This window comes from Mustela putorius, unplaced genomic scaffold (genome assembly GCF_011764305.1).
Source record: "Mustela putorius furo isolate JIRA1106 unplaced genomic scaffold, ASM1176430v1.1 tig00000785_pilon_pilon_pilon, whole genome shotgun sequence".
Lineage (NCBI taxonomy): Eukaryota > Metazoa > Chordata > Mammalia > Carnivora > Mustelidae > Mustela > Mustela putorius.
This window is the reverse complement of record NW_025421480.1, coordinates 7,620,461-7,640,525: the sequence shown is the minus strand read 5'-3', so window position 1 is coordinate 7,640,525 and position 20,065 is coordinate 7,620,461. Positions and strand designations below refer to the sequence as shown.

At 40.4% G+C, this 20,065-nt stretch overlaps 2 protein-coding genes across 3 annotated transcripts in view; one reads left to right on the top strand and one right to left on the bottom strand.

Annotated features, from left to right (window-relative positions):
• The window catches only part of CATSPERE (catsper channel auxiliary subunit epsilon), a 141,249-nt gene extending 130,597 nt beyond the window's left edge, over nucleotides 1-10,652 (bottom strand). The window contains exons 1-2 of the mRNA XM_045084664.1: nucleotides 10,420-10,652; nucleotides 8,524-8,572 (exon numbers count right to left, since the gene is read on the bottom strand). Of these exons, the coding sequence (XP_044940599.1) occupies nucleotides 8,524-8,572; nucleotides 10,420-10,484 (114 nt within the window). The 5' untranslated portion in view covers nucleotides 10,485-10,652. The remainder of the gene's footprint in view (nucleotides 1-8,523; nucleotides 8,573-10,419) is intronic.
• Nucleotides 10,653-12,011: 1,359 nt separating this feature from the next.
• ADSS2 (adenylosuccinate synthase 2) overlaps nucleotides 12,012-20,065 on the top strand; it is a 35,009-nt gene continuing 26,955 nt past the window's right edge. The window contains exon 1 of one of the 2 annotated variants that reach the window (XM_004756800.3): nucleotides 12,012-12,458. In XM_004756800.3, coding sequence (XP_004756857.1) covers nucleotides 12,276-12,458 — 183 coding nt within the window. In that variant the 5' untranslated portion in view covers nucleotides 12,012-12,275. Of the gene's footprint in view, nucleotides 12,459-19,360; nucleotides 19,461-20,065 lie in introns of those variants that run through there. The other variant, XM_045084663.1, reaches the window with a different exon arrangement.

Below are 20,065 nucleotides of genomic sequence, written 5' to 3'. Positions count from 1 at the left end.
CCAACTCTTGATTTCAGCTCAGGTCATGATCTCAGAGTCATGAGATTGACCCCTGCATTGGGCTCTGTTCTCAGCAGGAAAGCTGCTTAAGATTCTCTCCCTCTGCCCCACTACCCACTCATACTCTCTTTTCTCAAACAAATAAGTAAATATGTAAAAAAAAAAGGAAAGTAGAACAGAAGCCAATAATTTTTATATCCAGATAACCAACTTTTAGATATAAAACCTACAGATAAACTCTTATGACCACAAAATAATTCAGAAACTGGTACTCTTATGAGCCCTTCCTGAGGAATTCACTAGAAGAGCTTCAGACCACCAAAATGACTGCAGAGATATCAACATAAAGATGATGCTAAGTATTACATAAGAATTTTTTTGTGAAGGGCATGCCTGCGGCTCATGTCATGATCCTACGGTCCTAGGATCAAGTCCTGCATCAGGCTCTCTGCTCAGTGGGGCATCTGCTACTCCCTCTCCCTCTCCCCCTACTCATGCTGGGGTGCCTGGATGGCTCAGTAGGTTAAAGCCTCTGCCTTCAGCTCAGGTCATGGTCCCAGGGTCCTGGGATAGAGCCCTACATCAGGTTCTCTGCTCAGCAGGAAGCCTCTTCCACCTCTCTCTGACTGCCTCTCTGCCTACTTCTGATCTCTTTCTGTCAAATAAAGGATCCAAACAGGAATCTCAGCAAAGAAGATACAGAGATAACAGCACATGAAAAGTTGCTCTATCTCATATGTCATTAGGGAATTGCAAATTAAAACAGTGTGTGTGATATAGCAGCACACATTTATTAGAATGGTGAAAATTCAAAACGCTGACAATTACTAAAGACCGTTGAGGATATGGAGCATCAGAAACTCTCATTCCATGAAAAAACCCTGCATTCTTTGGGGTTCACTACCCAAACACCTATACTATTGCTCCAGGCAATCACTTTCTTATACATTCATTTATTCAGGACATTTCATATTAATAGAATCGTGTGTATGTATCCTTTCTAACTGGCTTCTCCTGCTTAGGGGCGCCTGGCTGGCCCCATCAGTAGAGCATGCTGGAATCATGAGTTTAAGCCCCACATTGGATGCAGAGCTTGCTTAAGGAAATAAAAATAATAAAATAAAATTTAAGAATCTTAGCATTTTAAATACACATACTAAAATATTTATGGATGAAATAATATGTCTGGGATGGCTCTTTTTGTTTATTCACATTTTTTAGATTCCATTTGGAGTGGAGTCATATGGTATTTGCCTGTCTCAGTCTGACTTATTTCACTTATCATAATATCCTCTAGGTCCATCATGTTGTCTCAAATAGCACAATCTTATCCTTTCTTATAGCTGTGCTATACTCCTGTGTAAGTGTGTGTGTGCATGTGTGTATCACTTCATGTACTGATGGAAACTTAGCTTGCTACTATGCCTTGGCTACTGTAAATAATGCTGCAATAAACACAGAAGTACATGCATCTTTTTGAGTTAGTGTTTTCATTTTCTTTGAGTAAATATTATTGGATCAAATGGTATCTGTATTTTTAATTTTTTGAGGAACTTCCATACTTTTTTCCACAGAGGATGTATCAATTCATATTCCCACCAACAATAAATGAGGGTTTCTTTTTCACCAGATCCTTATCAACACTTGTTTCTTGTCTTCTTGATTTTGGCCATTTTAATAGCTTGAATTGATATCTCATTGTGATATTGATTTGTATTTCCCTGATGATTAGTAATGGTGAGCATCTTTTCATGTTTCTGTTGGCCTTCTGCATGTCTTCTTCAGAAAAATGTCTTTAGCTGCTCTGACCATTTTAAACCAGATTATTTGTGGGGTTTTTTGCTGTTGTGTAAGTTCTTTATATATTTTGGATATTAACTCCTTATCAGATATGTCATTTGCAAATATCTTTTCCCATTCCATAGGCTGTCTTTTAGTTTTGTAGTTTCCTTTGTTGTGCAAAAGCTTTTTATTTTGATGTAGTCCCAACAGTTTATCAATAGTTTAACAATAGCTTTTTTTTTTTTCTTTGCCTTAGGAGACATATCTAGAAAGCATTGCTATGGTCATTGTCACAGATATTATAGCCTATGTTCTCTTCTAGGATTTTTCTCATTTCAGATCTCATGTTTAGGTAATTAATCCACTTTTAGGTTTCAGGTTTTGTTTGTTTGTTTTTTAATGTTGTCAGAAAGTAGTCCAGTTTCATTCCTTTTCATATAGCTGCCCAGTTTTCCAACACAATTTATTGGAAAGACTGTCTTTCCCCCATTGTATATTCTAGCAACCCTTGTCATACACTAATTGACTATATAAATGTGAGTTTATTTCTGGGGTCTCCATTCTGTTCCATTGATCTATGCATTTATTTTTGTACCAGTATCATTCTATTTTGATTACTATAGCTTTGTAGTATATTTTGAAATCTGAAACTGGGGAACCTTCAGCTTTACTTTTCTTTCTCAGTATTGCTTTGGCTATTTGGGGCCACATACAAATTTTAGTATTATTTTTTCTAGTTTTGTGAAAAAGGCTGTTGGTATTTTGATAAGGATTGCATTGAATCTGCAGATTGCTTTGCGTAATATGGACATTTTGACACTATTAGTTCTTTCAATCCATGATTATTAAGTATCTTTCCATCTGTGTTATTTTCAATGTCTTTCATCAGTGTCTTACAGTTTTTGATGGAGTTCAGGTATTTCACCTCTTTGGTTAAGTTTATCACTAGCTATTTTACTATTTTTGATGTGATTGTAAATGGTGTTGTTTTTCAAATTTCTCTTTCTGCAACTTCATTGTTAGTGTATAGAAATTGTACAGATTTCTGTTTATTAATTTTGTATCCTGTAACCTTACTGGTTTATTACTTCTAGTAGTTTTTTGTGGGGTCTTTAGGATTTTCTATGTAAAGTATAATGTGGTCTGCAAATAGTGACAGTTTAACTTGTTTACTAATAAACATGCATCTTATTTCTATTCCTTGTCTGATTGCTGTGGCTAGGACTTCCAGTATGTTCAATAAAAGTGATGAGAGTAGACATCCTTGTCTTGTTCTTTACCTTAGACCTAACCTTGGAGGGAAAGCTCTTGGTTTTTCACCATTGAGTATGGTGGTAGCTGTGGGTTTTTCCTATATAGCCTTTATTATGTGGAGGTATGTTTCCTCCAATACCATTTTGTTGAGAATTTTTATTGTGAATGGATTTAGAATCCTGTCAAATACTTTTTCTGCATCTACTGAGAAAATCGTATAATTTTCGCCTCATTTTATTGAGGTGGTTAATGATGCTGATTGATTTACAGATACTGAACCAACCTTGCACTCCCAAATAAAGCCCACCTGATTGTTTAATATATTGTTGTATGCAGTTTGCTAATATTTCATTGAGGTATGCTGTGTTTCCATTTTCATTTGTGTCAAGTTATTGTTTGATTTCTCTCTCAATTTGTTTTTTCAGGCATTGGCTATCCAGTAGATTTTTCAGCAGAAATATTGCAGGCCGGAAAGGAGTGGCACAAGATATTCAAAGTGCTGAAAGAAAAAACTTCCATATAAGAATACTCTGTGCAGCAAAGCTTTCCTACAGAATTGAAGAAGAAATAGAATTTTCCAGATTAACAAAAGCTAAAGGAGTTTATCATCACTAAAATGGCCTTACAAGAAATTCAAAAGTGACTTCATGCTGAAAAAAAAGTTAGGTGGGTGCTAATTAGTAATAAGAAAACATGAAATAATAAATTTATCTTAAAAGATATAAAATAAAGGTAATGGGTTAATTAGTTATAAAACTAGTGTGAGGGTTAAGAGACCAAAGTAAAAATATAACTTTAATAATTTGTTAAAGGATGCATAAAATAAAAAAAGGTATAAAATGTGACATTAAAAACAATGTGCAAGGGCACCTGGGTGGATCAGTGGGTTAAGCCTCTGCCTTTGGCTCAGGTCTATGATCTCAGGGTCCTGGGATCAAGCCCCACATCAGGCTCTCTGCTCAGCAGTGAGCCTGCTTCCGCCTCTCTCTCTGCCTGCCTCTCTGCCTACTTGTGATCTCTCTCTGTGGCAAATGAATAAATAAAATCTTAAAAAAAATGTGCAAAGGGTGAGTAAAAGTTTAGAGCTTTAGACTGTGATCAAACAAGTTATTATCTACTGAAAACAGACTTGTTACAATTTTTTGTATGTAAGCCTCACAATAACCACAAAGCAAAAACTTATAGTGGATACAAAAAAGATAAAGAATCTAAGCATACCACAAAAGAAAGTCATCAAATCACAAAGGAAGAGAGCAGAGAATAAGAAAAACACATAGAAAATTACAGACCAGCCAGAATACAGTTAACAAAATGGCAGTAAGTAGAGTCATACCTCATGTTATTGTGCTTCACTTTGCAGATAGCGCTTTTTTTTTTCAACTGATGAATTATGGCATTGCTGCTTTTTAAGAAACCTCCATGTGCTTAACTTTTTTAAAAAAATATTTTATTTATTTATGTGTCAGAGGGAGTGAGCACAGGCAGACAGAGTGGCAGGCAGAGGCAGAGGGAGAAGCATGCTCCCTGCTGAGCAAGGAGCCCATGTGGGACTCGATCCCAGGACCCTGGGATCATGACCTCAGCTGAAGGCAGGCACTCAACCAACTGAGCCACCCAGGCATCCCTGTGCTTAACTTTTGACATTTAAATTATAATTTAAATAATTTGGGTTCTTCTTATTTGGAACTCTCTGGGCTTCCTGGATCTAGATGTCTGTTTCCTTTCCCAGGTTAGTTTTCAGTATTTCTTACAAATTTTTCTGCTCCTTTCACTCTTCTCCTTTTGGGACCCTATAATGTAAATGTTAGTCCATTTGATGTTCTTCTATAAATGCCTTAAAATATGTTTAGTTTTTTCTGCATTCTTTTTTCTTTTTACTGCTCTGTTTAGGTGAATTCCACTGCTCTGTCTTCACGTTCACAGATCCTTTCCTGGCCTAGTCTGACATTGAACCCTGTGTACTTTTCAGTTCAGTTACTGTGTCCTTCAGTTCTGTGACTTCCATTTGGTATCTTCTTATATTTTGTATCTCTTGGTTGAAGCTCTTACCATATTCATCCATTCTTCTCCTGAGTTCTGTGAGCATCTTTATGACCCTTACTTTGAACTCTTTTTTAGGTAAATTATTTATCTCCATTTCACTGAGGTTTTTGTTTGAGCTTTTATCTAAGTCTCTTGTTTGGAACATACTCCTCTGTTTCTCCTATTTCCTTGACTCTCTTGTGTACATTGTTACACATTAAATAAAATAACCACATCTCTTAGTCTTGGAGGAGTGGTCTTGTGTAAAAGATGAGTCTTATCATTTAACCTTGCCCTAGCTCTTTGCTCTTTCAAAACTTTGTGATTTTCCAAGCAGTCTATTTTGTTTTTAATAACTCCCAGTATACGAGGATGTGCCAAGTCCAGTCATTGTTCCAAAGGGAGGATCTCAGCCAGCACCTAGATTCATGGTGGCTGGAAGCTAAACACTCAAGCAGCAGCTTTTAAAGTAAACAAATAAATACAGTCCTACGGGACTACAAGTGTAAGCAATGGTCACCAGAGCCAGGCATTCTGGAGGTATCCCGTGGGCAGCACCAGGCTCTAGACAAATGCATAAGTTCCTTTCTGGGAGATACTGGCAAGCTGTAGTGAGGCAGAGGGAAAGTACAGAGATGGCCTCCACCAGTTTATGTTACCTGAGAGCACCTTCATAGGTTCCTGGATGGTGTGTCAAATCCGAATCCTGGGCCTCATGCCAAAGCTCCAGGAAAAGCAAATAGGTAGAAAAACTTATTTTAAAATGCTTTCCATTAAGATTTGTGAACTATTTAATCCCTAAAGTATCTTCTGTACATTCAATATTTTCTTTCTTTCTTTGAATATCACCTGTAAGCAACCTGCAAAGCCACGGTTTTACCATCTACTCGCTTACATTTTGTCTACTTCCTTTGTTGAAAATCAGACTCTCGCTCCCAATTTTCATTTCTGTAATGACATAACTCCATTGTTTTGTTTACTAATTATCAATTATACATGACACATTTCTGTCACCTCCGGAAAAATGATAAAGGGACAGCAGAGATCAAAAAAGACTTTTAGGGGGTGCCTGGCTGGCTCAGTTGATGGAGCATGCGACTCTTGATCTCAGGGTTGTGCATTTGAGCCCCATGTTAGGTGTAGAGATTACTTAGAAAAAAGGAGATTTTTAAAATGACTAATAAAATGGTCAATTTTACAATAAAGCTGTTCAAGAAACAAAGATGAAATACATAAATAAATGATATTAAATAAACTAACTACAAATAACAACAATTTAACTGGTAAGTACAGCTTTAATAAGAAATGGATAGCAATGAATTTAAAAACAAATGACACTGTAAAAGAAAACATAGTTTTATATAGATTCCTCTGCCTGATTCTGAATAGTGTAAATATAATGATATATATAAACATAGAATGTAAGTGTAAACTGATACAATTATTTTATAAAATCTTTTGGCACTATTGACTACAGCTGAACACGTGCATAATACCCATAATACGACTAACCAATCCCACTCCTAGCAGAAACGTATATATATATACATAAAGCAGAAGATGGGCATAAAAATGTTGATAGTAGGCTACCATGTCTAGTACTCCACTAATCAAAGCAGACTAAAAAGACTAAAAACAGAAATAATCTAATTGCTTATCTAGAGTAAAATGATGCATATAGTATGATTTGTTAATTCAAAGGAAGAGTAGGTAGCAATGCAGCTACATGAAACAAGAGAGGATCAGTCAACTCTACCCATAGGAAAGAAGAGAGCTCAGAAATTGATACAACTATATATGGAAAAAAAGATAATGCCAGAAAAATAATAGAAAACACTAAGTTGTTTAATAGGTGGTGGTTCATTATGTGAAGAAAATAATATGAAAGCATACTCTAGATTATATATAAGTGGATTCCAGATGGATTTATAACCTATATTTGAAAGGTCAAGATATAACACATATAAATGAATAGATAGGATAAATATCTTCATAACTCTGGGCAGGAAAAGATTTTTCATAAGATTCTAAAAAAGTAGAAAGTATGAGGTCAAAAAGCGTGTGTGTGGGTATATGTGTATGTAGGGGGGCTGGTTTGGCTCAGGAAAATTGAACTTTCTCTTAAAAAATAAAATATCTACAGACAACATTAATAGTTAGATGAGTAGATGAGAGAGAAGAAAATGAAACATTTAAAACCAACATTTAATTAATATAGAGGGTGGAAGGGATACAGCACTCCATAAATTAACAAGAAAAGGGCACAAAATTAAATAGAAAATGGACAAAAGGTATGACCTTCCAGAGAAGACTGCATAAATATGGGAAGAGATGCTCAAAACCACACGTCACCAGAGAGTTGAAAATAACAACAGCAATAAACGATTATACATAGTAACAAAATTGGTTTAAAAAAAAAGAAAAGAAAATTCAGTAATATCAAACTTTGGTGAAGATGTGCACTAGGTGAAAGTATTAACTCCAACTGCCATTCAAGAACAATCATGGAGAATTTAGTTAATCAGGTGTTCGCTCTCCCTATGTCCCAGCAACTATAGTTGAAAAATTATTGCGCAGACCCATAAAAGAACATGTAAAAGGGCATTCATCACAGTGTTGTTTGTGGAGATAGAAAGCCATGTGTCCATCACTGGGGGGTGGGGAGCGCTGTACAAATAAAATAAATCACATACATACTAGTGTGTGGTAGGCAGCATTACGAAGAAATTAAGTAAACAAAGTATTGAAAAAAAAAAAAGTAATATAGAGAATGAAATCTATGGCTTCAGTGACCATTCATCCCAGTTTGTCAAGGCAGTTGTGATCCATATCTGTTGTCCCAGCGTAAATATTAATAGCACTATCTTTCATTTTCAACAGTTTACACAATATAGTGTATGGCCACCCTATCTGTCAATATTACATCACAAAAAACTCAAAACCGTACCACTTATATCTGCTACATATATATTTAAGGACATTTATTGGCAAGGGAGTTTATATTAGGATGATAAATGAGACAAAAGAAATGAAATAAAAATGTATAACTGTGCTATACAACTGAGTATAAAATACTGCTTTAAGGCAGAAAATAATAGTATAAATAAATATCTAATAAATAATATATTTATTCTTATAAATATATTTATAATTATATAAATAATATAAATTATATTATATAAAAATAAATATAAATTATATAGATATAGGGCGCCTGGGTGGCTCAGTGGGTTAAGCCGCTGCCTTCGGCTCAGGTCATGATCTCAGGGTCCTGGGATCGAGTCCCGCATCGGGCTCTCTGCTCAGCAGGGAGCCTGCTTCCTCCCCTCTCTCTCTCTCTGCCTGCCTCTCTGCCTACTTGTGATCTCTCTCTGTCAAATAAATAAATAAAATATTTAAAAAAAAAAAAATTATATAGATATAAATATAAATAAACTATAGTTTGAAAAAAATATATACACTTACAGTACTTCTGGTACTAAAAATGAGATAGTTTGGGCTGTTAGTGGAATACCTGTGGAGGAAAAAGGGCAAATACAAACATTAAACATAATTTCTTCTCCAAAGAGGTGATGTTCAATAAATAGAGCTGGAAAATGGATCTGGATTCATAAGGAGAAAGAACTAATCACAGTCCTATCTTAGATCATTGAAGAAAGGCAACTCCATTGGGATAAGAAATGTTAAAACAATATTCTTAGGAGAAAATTTAGGTAAATGTCTCTTAGACGTTGGGAAGAAAGAATTATTTAAAGACATCTACCTTGAATTCTCCATCCTCTCCCCCCAAAAAGCTAACAATAAAAAACCATTACATGAAATTTTGTCCTTTAAAAGAACACCTTATTAAGATATAAAAATTCAAGGAGCCTGTGACTACCATAACAAACAATAATATCTTTGTCTTCATTAAACTCTCATTGAGGAGCACCTGGGTGGCTCAGTGGGTTAAAGCCGCTGCCTTCGGCTCAGGTCATGATCTCAGGGTCCTGGGATCGAGTCCCGCATCGGGCTCTCTGCTCAGCGGGGACCCTGCTTCCTCCTCTCTCTCTCTCTGCCTGCCTCTCTGCCTACTTGTGATCTCTGTCTGTCAAATAAATAAATAAATAAATCTTTAAACTCTCATTGAAAATTTAGGGAAGGGAAAGAAATTTAGCATTCTCTTCAGTTACGAAGCTAGACCCGGGGTTGGCAAGCCAAGGTCAAATTCCACCTTTTTTGTAAATAAATTTTCATTGACCCACGGGCCACATCCATTGGTTTACTACTGTTGTGGTGCACATGGCAGAGTTGGGTGGTTAACACACAGATTGTTATCAGCTGAAAAGCCTGAAGTATTTACTACCTGGCCCTTACAGGAAGTTTGGTGACCTCTGGTGTACAGTATAAAGTTTTTGAAGTCCCGAATTTATAGGCCATCCTTAATATCCCTTATCCATATCCAATGTTTGCCAGGCACGTGATGGGAGTTCAATGTATTTTCGCATTCGAGCCTCACAAGAATCCCATGAGACAGGTTTTATTTTCTTCACTTTATAGAGGAGAAAACAGAAGCTTACAAAGTTCTGTGAGAATGCTGTCTTTTTCCTTTTTCTCACCACTTCACTGACCCTTTCGAAGGCTACTCGCACTCTCTTCCATGCCCCCTCCATCGTCCAATGTGGCGCCCTGGATCCCTGCCCTCTGAAATCGCTGTTATAGTTTAATGGATTGTCGGAATTTTTACATCATAATGTTAGAGAGTACTAGTTAGTCATAGCAGGACCTCCATTGAATGGAATGTTCACAATATTATTTTTCGGGTTAATTATCTGTATGTTAACCCGTTGAAAATCTTAAAATATTTTGATACACTTCCCAGTCCAGCAGTTACTGAACACTGAACAAAAATCACACTTGCACCGAGGATTTCTCGGGACTTGGAAAGCTTTCCCTCCCTAAATCAGGTCTGACTCAACTCTCCGTCCTTCTGCGGGAATCACAACCCTTCCATCCGCACAGTGCTTACGCCGGATAAAGCACTTTTCACCAACCACCCCTACACCCGCCTCACGGAGACCGTCAACTACCTAGTTAGCCTTGAGAAGTCCCCAGGGGCGACTTTGGGGCTCTCATTTGCTCCTCTCCGGCAACACAGGGTTGCCGCGGCAGAAAAGGAGTCTGGGGGCTCAGTGGTCCCACGAAGTTACCCAGACCCTGGAGGAGCAGAGCCCTAACACTGCTCTTCATTCTCCGCCCTCACCCCGCCGAAACTCTCGGGAGGGGCGCCGGGAGCCGGGGCTCCGGGTGGTGGGCCCCGGGGGCGGGGCCCCAGGGGCGACCCCCGCCCGGTGCTGCGGGGCGCCCCTGGCGTCTGTCTACCTCCACACGGCCCAGCCGCAGCAGCTCAGCCACGGCAGCAGCACCGCCACTCCCTGGGCTGACATGGCGCCCGGACAGCCTCCGCCCAACCGCCCCGGCCGCGTCCGCCCCCGGCCTCGCGCGCGCTCTCGGGGGGCGCCGCCGGACCCGCGGAGGAGGCGCTGGGGGTCCGCGCGCCCCGGGGCGGGGCGGGGCGGGCTGTCCCCGCCCGCGAAGGCGACTGCGTGTGCGCATGCGTGCCAGCGCGCGCCGCTACCTGGCTTCCCGGGAACGTCGCAGTCGGTCAGAGTCGAAAATATAAACCCGTCTTGAGGAAAGGCAGAAACCGTGCTGTTTTGGAATGAGACAGCAAAACCACTTCGGAAAATCCCTGGCTGAACGAGGGTGAAGCTTTTAAGTTGCGGTATCTTAGCCCAAATTTTCGTTGTGACCGTGTATCAGTACTGCGATAACAAACAACGTAGTCTGGTTCGTGCTTTTCCAGGTGAGGTTTCCGTAAATGGTTAAGTTCACCGGACGCGAGCAGTAACGGGTGCTTGCTTACTGAGCGCCTCCCGAGGTCCAACCCACCCGGCGCACTTGGGTACAAAGAAATAGGACCGCTCTCTGGTTTAGGAAGGGGTCTGTAATCTTGTGGTGAAGCCAAAATAAACAAATACCCAAACCGTCACATACTGTTATAATTTATCTGTTTATTTGTGGGTGGGCCGAACAATCGGAGTCCTTGAGTGCTGCGACTCTATCTTTGCTCCTCTTTACGTCCTCAGGGCCCAGGACCTGCGTAGTTTGTAGTGGGTCCTCCATGGTCACCGACAACGAAGCATGGAGTAAAACCGGTGTCATACTACAGTACGCGCGAGGTTCGTTAGAGAGCGTGACTGTGTGCGTATGATGTATATGCAGGAGACACTGGATTTAATGTGACTCGGATATTCCCACTTTTAAGTCCCGTAAAATAAGGGTAAGGTAGTACTACTTACATGGTTGTGGGATTGAAAAGCGCGAAGTGCATCCCAGGATTTGGCACAAACGATACATCACTGTTGCCTTCCTCCCCCTCTGAGCCTCTATTACTGATGTGTAATAGTTTTCAGCTCAGATTTTCGGTTCCAGGGTCCTCTATTGCTCCACTTTGGAATACACCCTTTTCGACCCCCGTCCCCCCTCTGTTCTTACTTGTAGACCTTTCGTTCCCAGTTCTAAATCTGTACGTTTCCACTCCATCCCATTTGTAGTTTGGCACCACCCTTTGTGCTTGGCACACAGTACCCCTACCCTTAATAAAAACAAGTCGTCAAAACATAATTTGAAAACGCCTTCAGAGAGGGTGAGCTGGAGACGACAACCAGCATGGCACCAGAAAACGTCGCCTCGGCCCAGGGCGTTGCATGCCGGGAGTTGTAGTGCGACGCTCGGGCGCGCACCTCCGCGCCTCTCCGGTTTGAAAAGCGGGAGAAGGGCAGGTAGGCGGGGCGTCGAGGCGACGCGCGCTGGAGGCCCCGCCCCGGCCCCCTTCCGCTCGCGGGGCTCGCTCTGGGGTGGCGCGCCGGGCTGCGGAAGGGGCGTGGCCTCGGTCCCGGGTGGCGGCGGTTGCCGCCACCGGGGCCTCTTCCTGCGGGCGGTGCTGCGGCTGCCGGCCTGCGCGGGGCAGTCATGGTCGCCCCTTGAGTGGGCTGTGGCGGAGAGCGGGGCGGGGCCTGGCTGGAGGGTGGCGGCCCGGCGGGGGCGGGGGCGGGGACGGGGCCGGCCTCTGGCTCCTTCTTCCTCCGCATGTGGCTGGCGGCCGCAGAGCGGTTCAGTTCGCGCACTCGTCGTCGCCCGCGTCTCTTTCGGGCTCTCCTCGCGTCACTGGAGCCATGGCGTTCGCCGAGACCAACCCGGCGGCATCCTCCCTGCCCAACGGCGACTGTGGCCGCCCCGGGGCGCGGCCCGGGGGGAACCGGGTGACGGTGGTGCTGGGCGCGCAGTGGGGCGACGAAGGCAAAGGGAAGGTGGTGGATCTGCTGGCGCAGGACGCCGACATCGTGTGCCGCTGCCAGGTGAGGCGACCGGGCTGTGACGGGCAGCCGGGCCCGAGGGCGCGGGCGCGGAACCTGGCTCCATCGTCCCAAAGAAGGTGTCACCTTGAGGTTCTCTCCCGCTCGGAGCTGCGGCGACGTGGAGAAATGGCGGGAGGTCGGAGACCCCTGACCTGAGGTCCTGGGCTGAGGGTTGCGGTGGCGCTGGAGGAAACCAGGGTGGACCCGGAGTCCCCGAGAGATGCGCGATGCCCGGGGAGTAGCAGTTTTCCGTCTGGGGGCCAGTGCCCAGCCCCGAGCTTGGGGCCGGGGTGGGGGTGGGATACGGTCTGAGTTGGAGGAGCTGCCGCCAGAGGCCTGCTCCCGACTCCGGGCGGAGACCCCTCGCGGCCGCGAGCCCCCTCCTCCCCCCAATCGCCCACCCACCCAGCGAGACCAAGTGGGACTGGATTGTTCCGACGCGCCCGAAAAGCCTCTCGCCATCCCCCACCTGCAGGCCCCCGGTGTTCAGACCTTTGCCGCCTCCGGTCCACTTTGTTGACATGAGAACCCATCCCCGCCTTTGGACGGTTAATGGCCCGGGTTTTCGACTCCGTATTCCGCGTATTGATATTACGGGTAGATGATTTTTACTCGTCGGTCCCAGAGGAGAGAATCCCAGCTCTTTTGCGAGTGAGGCAAGTAAATACGTGGATGTCAGATCTGGTGTTTAGAAATATTTACATTGTTACGCTCACATGGAAAGTGAACTTTCGGGAAATGGATTGGTAATGTACTTCCTACCGGGAGACACGTGGTTTTCAGTGTAAGCTTTCTTCCTATTTGTCGCTTGCTTTTGAAGCAGCCTCTAGGCTACGCTTTTGTAAAGGCTCTTAGATAACTATTACCAATTTCAAAATTCGAACTAGTTGAGCAATAACCACTTTCAAAACAAATTGTAATATGTCTGAAACGAGCTGCTGTTTACCTCGCGACAGGGTTTCTTCATGAACATGGCACAATGAGGATGCCATGCTGTATATGTTCTAACAAGTTAGTAGGCCCGCTGGATTGAAGGCTATTCACCTGAAACTGATTATCATTCTGAGCACGCAGGAACAAAGGTAATCACACTCACAGAAAAAGCTAAATACAGAGATTCTGATTTGTCTTTTTTTTTTTTTTTTTTTGGCATGCAGAAACTCCCTGCCCATTTTTTAGCTGAAATAGGTGTTGCCTCCTAGTATTACCACCCCACCACCTCTCCCCACCTTTGGATCTCTATCCCTCCACCTCTCTGGAGACATACTTACATGACTTCGTATCTTACTTCTAAGCTTGTTTCCATTGAAGTCCTGCCCAACATTGCCTAAGGAATTGCTCTGCAAGTCAATTTTCACCCCGCTTTTGTCTTAAAATCAGATCTGGCCATGCTGTAGGGAAAGAAGTAGGAGAATACCTAACTCTTGTTGGGTAAAAAGGGAGAGAGACTGGGCCTGTTTGTCCCCTTCCATGTCGTTCCGGAGCTCTTCCTTTTCTGGAAATATTAATACTTAGTCTGAATTACATTATGGATTGTAAGAAGGTTTGGGAAATGTAACGGTCAGTAGCATTTATTCTAAAAGATTCTCAATTGTAATGTTTCTTTGAAAAATAGTGGAATTAGTTTGTAGATTGGAGAAGATGTTACAATGTTATCATGCATGTCCTCTTGAAGAAGGTCATGGACCAATCTCATCTGATGCCCTTGGGAAGCCTAGAGAGAAGTCATTGAGAAGGAGCCAAGTTTGGCTTTAAACTGTTAACTCAAGATAGAGGAGGAACGTTAGAGCAAACCTGTTAGGCAGACTTTCCTCTCCTGTAAACTTCAACTTCCTGCAAACTTTATATAATTCTAAAATCTTCATATGCTGGTGCCCTTTAAGAACTCATCATTAGAAGGATTCTTACTAGTTTTGTTAGTGAAAGTAGACACAGAATGAATAGATTGAAGCGTATCTCTTATGATTCACTTTGATTCACTTTATATTAATTGGCCAGCTCTAGTAAGCTGACTTCTTAATGAAGTTCTCCTGGCTTATAAAACGGAAAACTACTGAATGTTGAAATTCTTAGTGTGTGTAGAACTCTGGGGTAAGTCAACATTTGAGAAGATATTTTAAGCTTGAATTGCCTTGTTTGATCATTTAAATTTTGTGTATTACTGAAAACAGTTACTTTGTTGGAGTTTAATATGTGTTTTTGGTCATATTTATGCCCCAAACTCAAATTTTATACACATTGTTTCTTGAGCGGTGGTATACGTATAATGTATCCATAGTTTAACAACAGAATCATAAGAAATTTTTTCCAAAATAAAGTTTTTAAAAGAAAAACTGACATTGTACTTAAATGGATATTTTAATATATCAAATGCCTTTTGGAAAGAGTAGATGCAAAGATAGTGGCATTTTCATCATCGGTGCACTTAAGGTCTATATTTCAAATTCAGGATTTTTATGCAGTTATTTATAATTTGGTAAATTCTCTAGACCCATAAATATGTGTATAGAACTTGCATCAAAGGACAATCACTAGAAACATCTTAATTTTAAACTGATGTCTTTCAAGACAAAGAAGTATAGGACTCTAGGCCTAGTTCATTTATCCAGCAATCACATAATGAGGATCTACAGGTGATAGTCTTACGGAACTGCTTGGCCCCAGAATTAAGAAGTTTAAAATGCAAGGATTGTGCCCACAAGTAGCTTACAGTCTACTGGATGACTGCTACATAAGCAAGTATTGCCAAGGTCGGGTGGAGAAGGATACTGGTACAGGTTTTTCAAAGAGTTAAGGTATGGGCAGAGGAAAGCCCCTTTCTGGCAGCTTAAAAGTAGGTTTGTTAGGAGGCCTCTTGCTGTCTCCCCCTCCCCGCCAGATCCTCCAAAGTAAACTGTTATAGTTTATTTTATTTTGTTGAGTAGAAACTACAGAGATTTTAACTGTTGCACTTTCTACTGCTTCTTAAGCGAGGGCTTACTTAGTGTTCACCTGGAAAGCAAACATGGTAGTCTTGGAAGTTGCCTGTGATTGGGAATAGCCAGAACAGTATTTCATTTCTTGGTGTTCCCCCCTCCCCCCGCAAGGATTTAAAGTAATATAAAGAGAAAATATTAGCTGAAATTAATTATAAAGGGAAAGTCTATTCTGTCACTTGTTATATATATAAAAAGCTTGCTGTGTAGTAAATACAATGAAAAAAACGTTAACTTGTGGTTAGATGCTGGCATTCACAGAAGGCTCTGAAACCAGCTAAGTCCAAAAAGAAAGAAAGAAAAGTGTAAAAGACTTAACAGCAGCAAACTGAGACTTTCTCCTTGGAATAATCAGAAAAACTGAGAGATAACTTAAAAGGGATAACTAAAGTGTTATGTAATGCCTTGACTTTCTACAGCTAAAATTACCTCCCAGATCACTTCCTGTAATTTGGAAGATGGTAGAGAATTAGGGTTTAAGGTAAGTCATTCTTCCAGGTTTAAAATAATTGCTGTTTTCTGTGCCCCTGACTATGAGTTGTTTTTGTTTTTTGTTTTTGTTTGTTTGGGTTCATAGTATTTCCCAAGTACAGAATTGTATACCAATGTGTGGTGTACTTGGTTAAATCTTGCTTTCTTGGATTTCTTTGTTTTCCCTGCTAGAAGTTTTCTCAAAAAGAGGACTTAATTCTTTGTTGTTGTCTTTTTCCATAGCATCAAGTGCTCTGTGAGGCAGAGAGGAAGTAAATACTCCACAAATACTTATTAGGTGACTGGATCACCTCTAGAAATTTTTTTGAAACCAGAAGCTTAACCCTTTCTTGTAGACTATTTTAACATCTCCTTGGACAAGTTAACTGAGTGATGGCATGATTTTAAGGTGGAATCCCCAGCATTTATTGAATTAATACTTGTTACTTGGTATTTTAAGTAATACTTACTATATTGTGCCATTATGTTCAAAGGCTTTAGTAGATTATACTAAAGTCTTATCTCTTGTATCTGCCTGAAAATAGATAACTGATATTTGTATCTGTGTGTATTTCCTTAGCATAGTCGAATGCCGTGTAATTCTAGTAAATAGTTTTTGCCTGCTGAGGGTAGTAGATCTGAAAGTTGAATGAGGATGTCCCAAGTTGTTCACTATTTAAGCCTATTCTATTGATATACATGATCTATAAATCCTCTCATTTGCATGTAATGGTACAGTAGTATATAAAAGTATAGGTGATCTATAATTATTTAAAAAATATATTTTCTCTACTTTTGAGGCGTAAATTTTTAAATAATGACGTCATCTCAGTGGTATCTGGTCAATTTTTTTTTCCTTTAATTTTGGTGGGACCGATCAGTTAGTTGGGTAATTTTAAGTTTAAGTTATCTTTAGAACAGACTGTTGCCCAGAACAAATCTAGGGTGAAATGGTAAATTGAAAAATAGGTAATAGTTTACTATAACTGGATACAAATTTAACTCTATTATCTTTTGGGGAACTGTTATATTTTGACACTAAAGATCCCTGTCGATGAGCTACATACCAATAAGTGAAGCTTGGTAACTATTTAGAATATTTTACCAGTGGAAAAAGGGACTTTGAGGTATTTAGTTTGCCTGGCAAACAGCAACTGAGAAGAGTAAATAGTAGACCGTTCCCAGGGCTACTTTGGCTCCAATATGGGTTGGTTCTTTGCATTGAACTTTTAATTATATTTAATTCAGTATAATAGAATTCTTTTAAAAATGGGATTTTGTCTTTTAAAAATGGGTTTTTTTGGTATTAAGCTTTTTAAAACCTTTTTAAAGGAAACATTTTATTTATGAGAATTTTTTTTTTTTACTTGAAATCTGCTGTTTAATTTCAGTGTGTTTTTAAGAAAATGTTTTTATAAATATAATGATTAGGTGAGTTTTTAATCACGCATTTACAAAGAACTGCATCACACATCTTTGGTTTATGCATTTTTTGGTTGCATGTATGATCTTCCCTTCTGGGACCCTGGTTTAGTAAGTGTGTATATTAGATTTAGGTACCTAGAGTCTAAAAGCTTCTTGATTTGGACCTAAAAACGTCCACAAAGCTTTTCGTCATGTGTATTTATCTGTGTATGAAACTGGAAGTGAACTGTAATAATGTAAAGTGGGTATCTTAAAGCCTTAAAAGATAACTGAGAAGTATGCTTGGATGTCTTTGCAAAAAAGAAATTCAGATACCCTGTATATGTTTTCTCTTCCTATCTAGTGTATCTGGTTACTGTTGAATAGATTAATTGTTCAGCTTACTGGTGGTAACTTAACCTGTGCTACTTTGAAATCACAAGCTAATTGCGGTTACACAACTTTTCATAAAGTATAGTCAACCTTGGGGCACTCGGGTGGCTCAGTCGGTTGAAAATCTGCCTTTGGCTCAGTCCTGAGGGTCCTCCGACTCCCTGGCCTGCTGCAGGCCCCCTCTCCACTCCCTGCTGCTTGTTCTGTCTCTCTCTGGCTCTCTCAGATGAATAAATAAAATCTTAAAAAAAAAAAAAGAAGAAGAACAGACTTCCTTGTTTATGATTACTTTATTGCTGTGGATTAACAAGTGTTTTAGTTTTGGTGAATAGTGAAATGTTTCACCTAGAAAAACAGACACCGCTCTTTACCAAGAAATCAGCACAGGTAATAAGCATTGTCTCAAAAGATTGTTAGGTTTCTAAGATGCTTGAAGACTCTAGGCCAGAATTGGGGACCCTTGTTTTGGTGGCTGGAATAGTTCTGAGGCGTGGGGTCCGAGGCATTGCGGCTCTCTGCTGTAATCCAGAGCACTCACTGTTCTTGACAGATGTTCACTTAGAGCTCCGTCATTATAATAGAGTGTTCATGTATTCAGAGCAGAAAGGACAAAGAGAAGACACATAGACCATTTTAGAGGCCTGAGTGGCCTGAGAAATGCCTCCCAGCCGTGTGCATGAGATTGTTAGCCCTGGACTCTTGGGCCTCTACCGTTGCTGGCAGAGATGCCATTGTCGGAGTTTGTAACCCTGCAGGAGGCTGTGGACGCGTCTTTAACTCCTGGATCACAGCAGGAAATTGGGGCGGGGCAGACAGCATAGTTTGCAGTAAAGGAAGACCTAATAGCAAACTTGAGTTAACAAGCATGAGTCACTTTTTTTGTTGTTGGGTTTTTTCTAAGTAGTTACTTTTGCAGACCAATGTCAATTCATTCCCTTCCAAACTTTTCTTTCTTTCTTTCTTTCTTTTCTTTCTTTCTTTCTTCTTCTTCTTCTTCTTCTTCTTTTTTTTTTTAATCTCCCCTGGACCTTGGAGCTTCTCAATTAGAAACTTGCACATATCAGCATTTCCTGATCCAAACTTTAATTCTAGAGTTCAGCTTGACAGCTTCTGGTTCCCTCAGAACCAGAGGTTCCTCAAGCCATGGAAAGAAAACGACCTTTCTTAAGCTTAAAACCAAATTGCTAAGTACATAGCTGAGAACAGTTACAAAATAACTAAATACCATTATATCATCCCTGTACTGTTTGAGAGTTTTGTTCTGAACTACATAACTATTAAGATTTGGAAGTTAATAATTTTTTATATTCAGTTTATCACCAGGCCAAGACGTGAACTTTAGAGAGCCAGCTGTATACATATTATGTCGCAGTTAGTTTGTGTTGTGAATCATTTGGATTCTTTTATTTGCAGGCAATGGAGAAAGACCATCTTAAGCAAAATGGGGATTTGTTTGAGGCAGGAGCTGGGTGGTCAGTCCTCAGAGCGGCCTTAGGTAAAGGCAGCTCCTGGGATCTCAGCAGCCAGAACTGGCAGCCTCCCCGCCCCCGCCGCTCAATGCAGGGTGTCCCTAAACTAACTGCCTTCCTTGCTCTCAAAATCAAATTCCTAGAGGGGAGGAGCTTGTCTCTGGCTTAGGTTAGATCAAGTTTCCAGGTCTGGATCAATTACTGTGGCCAGAGGGAATGATTACTATGATTTGCAAAATAAGGGGTTTAGGAGGAAGGAAGGGAAAGAAATGGGACCGAACGCACAAAAGGTATGGCTGAACTAGAGTTAATTTCAGATAGGAAAATACGGAAGGAGGAGATATCAGTTTTGGGTTATTATTTGTGAATTGTCTGCTAATAGTCTTAACTGTTTGACCTAGGGTTTTTCTTGAGGGAGGAATGTTTGGAATTTAAATAGGTTTTTATTATTTTAACTATAAAACAATGAAAATGAACTATCTCAGTAGTGGTTTAAAAAAATGAAAAAGTATACACCAGAAACTTTGACTTTTTTTTTTTTTAAGCTTTGAGAACATAGAATTTTAGTTCCTTCTTTTTTTTTTTTTTTTTCTTTTTTCACCCCATCATCATCTTCTAATTTGTCAATGGGGACATTTTTTTCTTGGTCATTAAAAAGCTTATTTAATAATTTTTTTTTACATTTAATCCTGATGTAACAGTAATAGTCAAAGAAAATGAGTAAAATAAATACCAAATTAGGGGATGTTTTGTGATTCGTGAGATGTGATTGGGATTTTTTTTTTTTGTATATTTATTCTTTAATACAATGAATTTGTATTTATTCTTGGTATTTGGTCATCAGTAAGATATTATAAACTTGTGTTTTTCTTTAAAGAAAGTTGCCATGTAATAT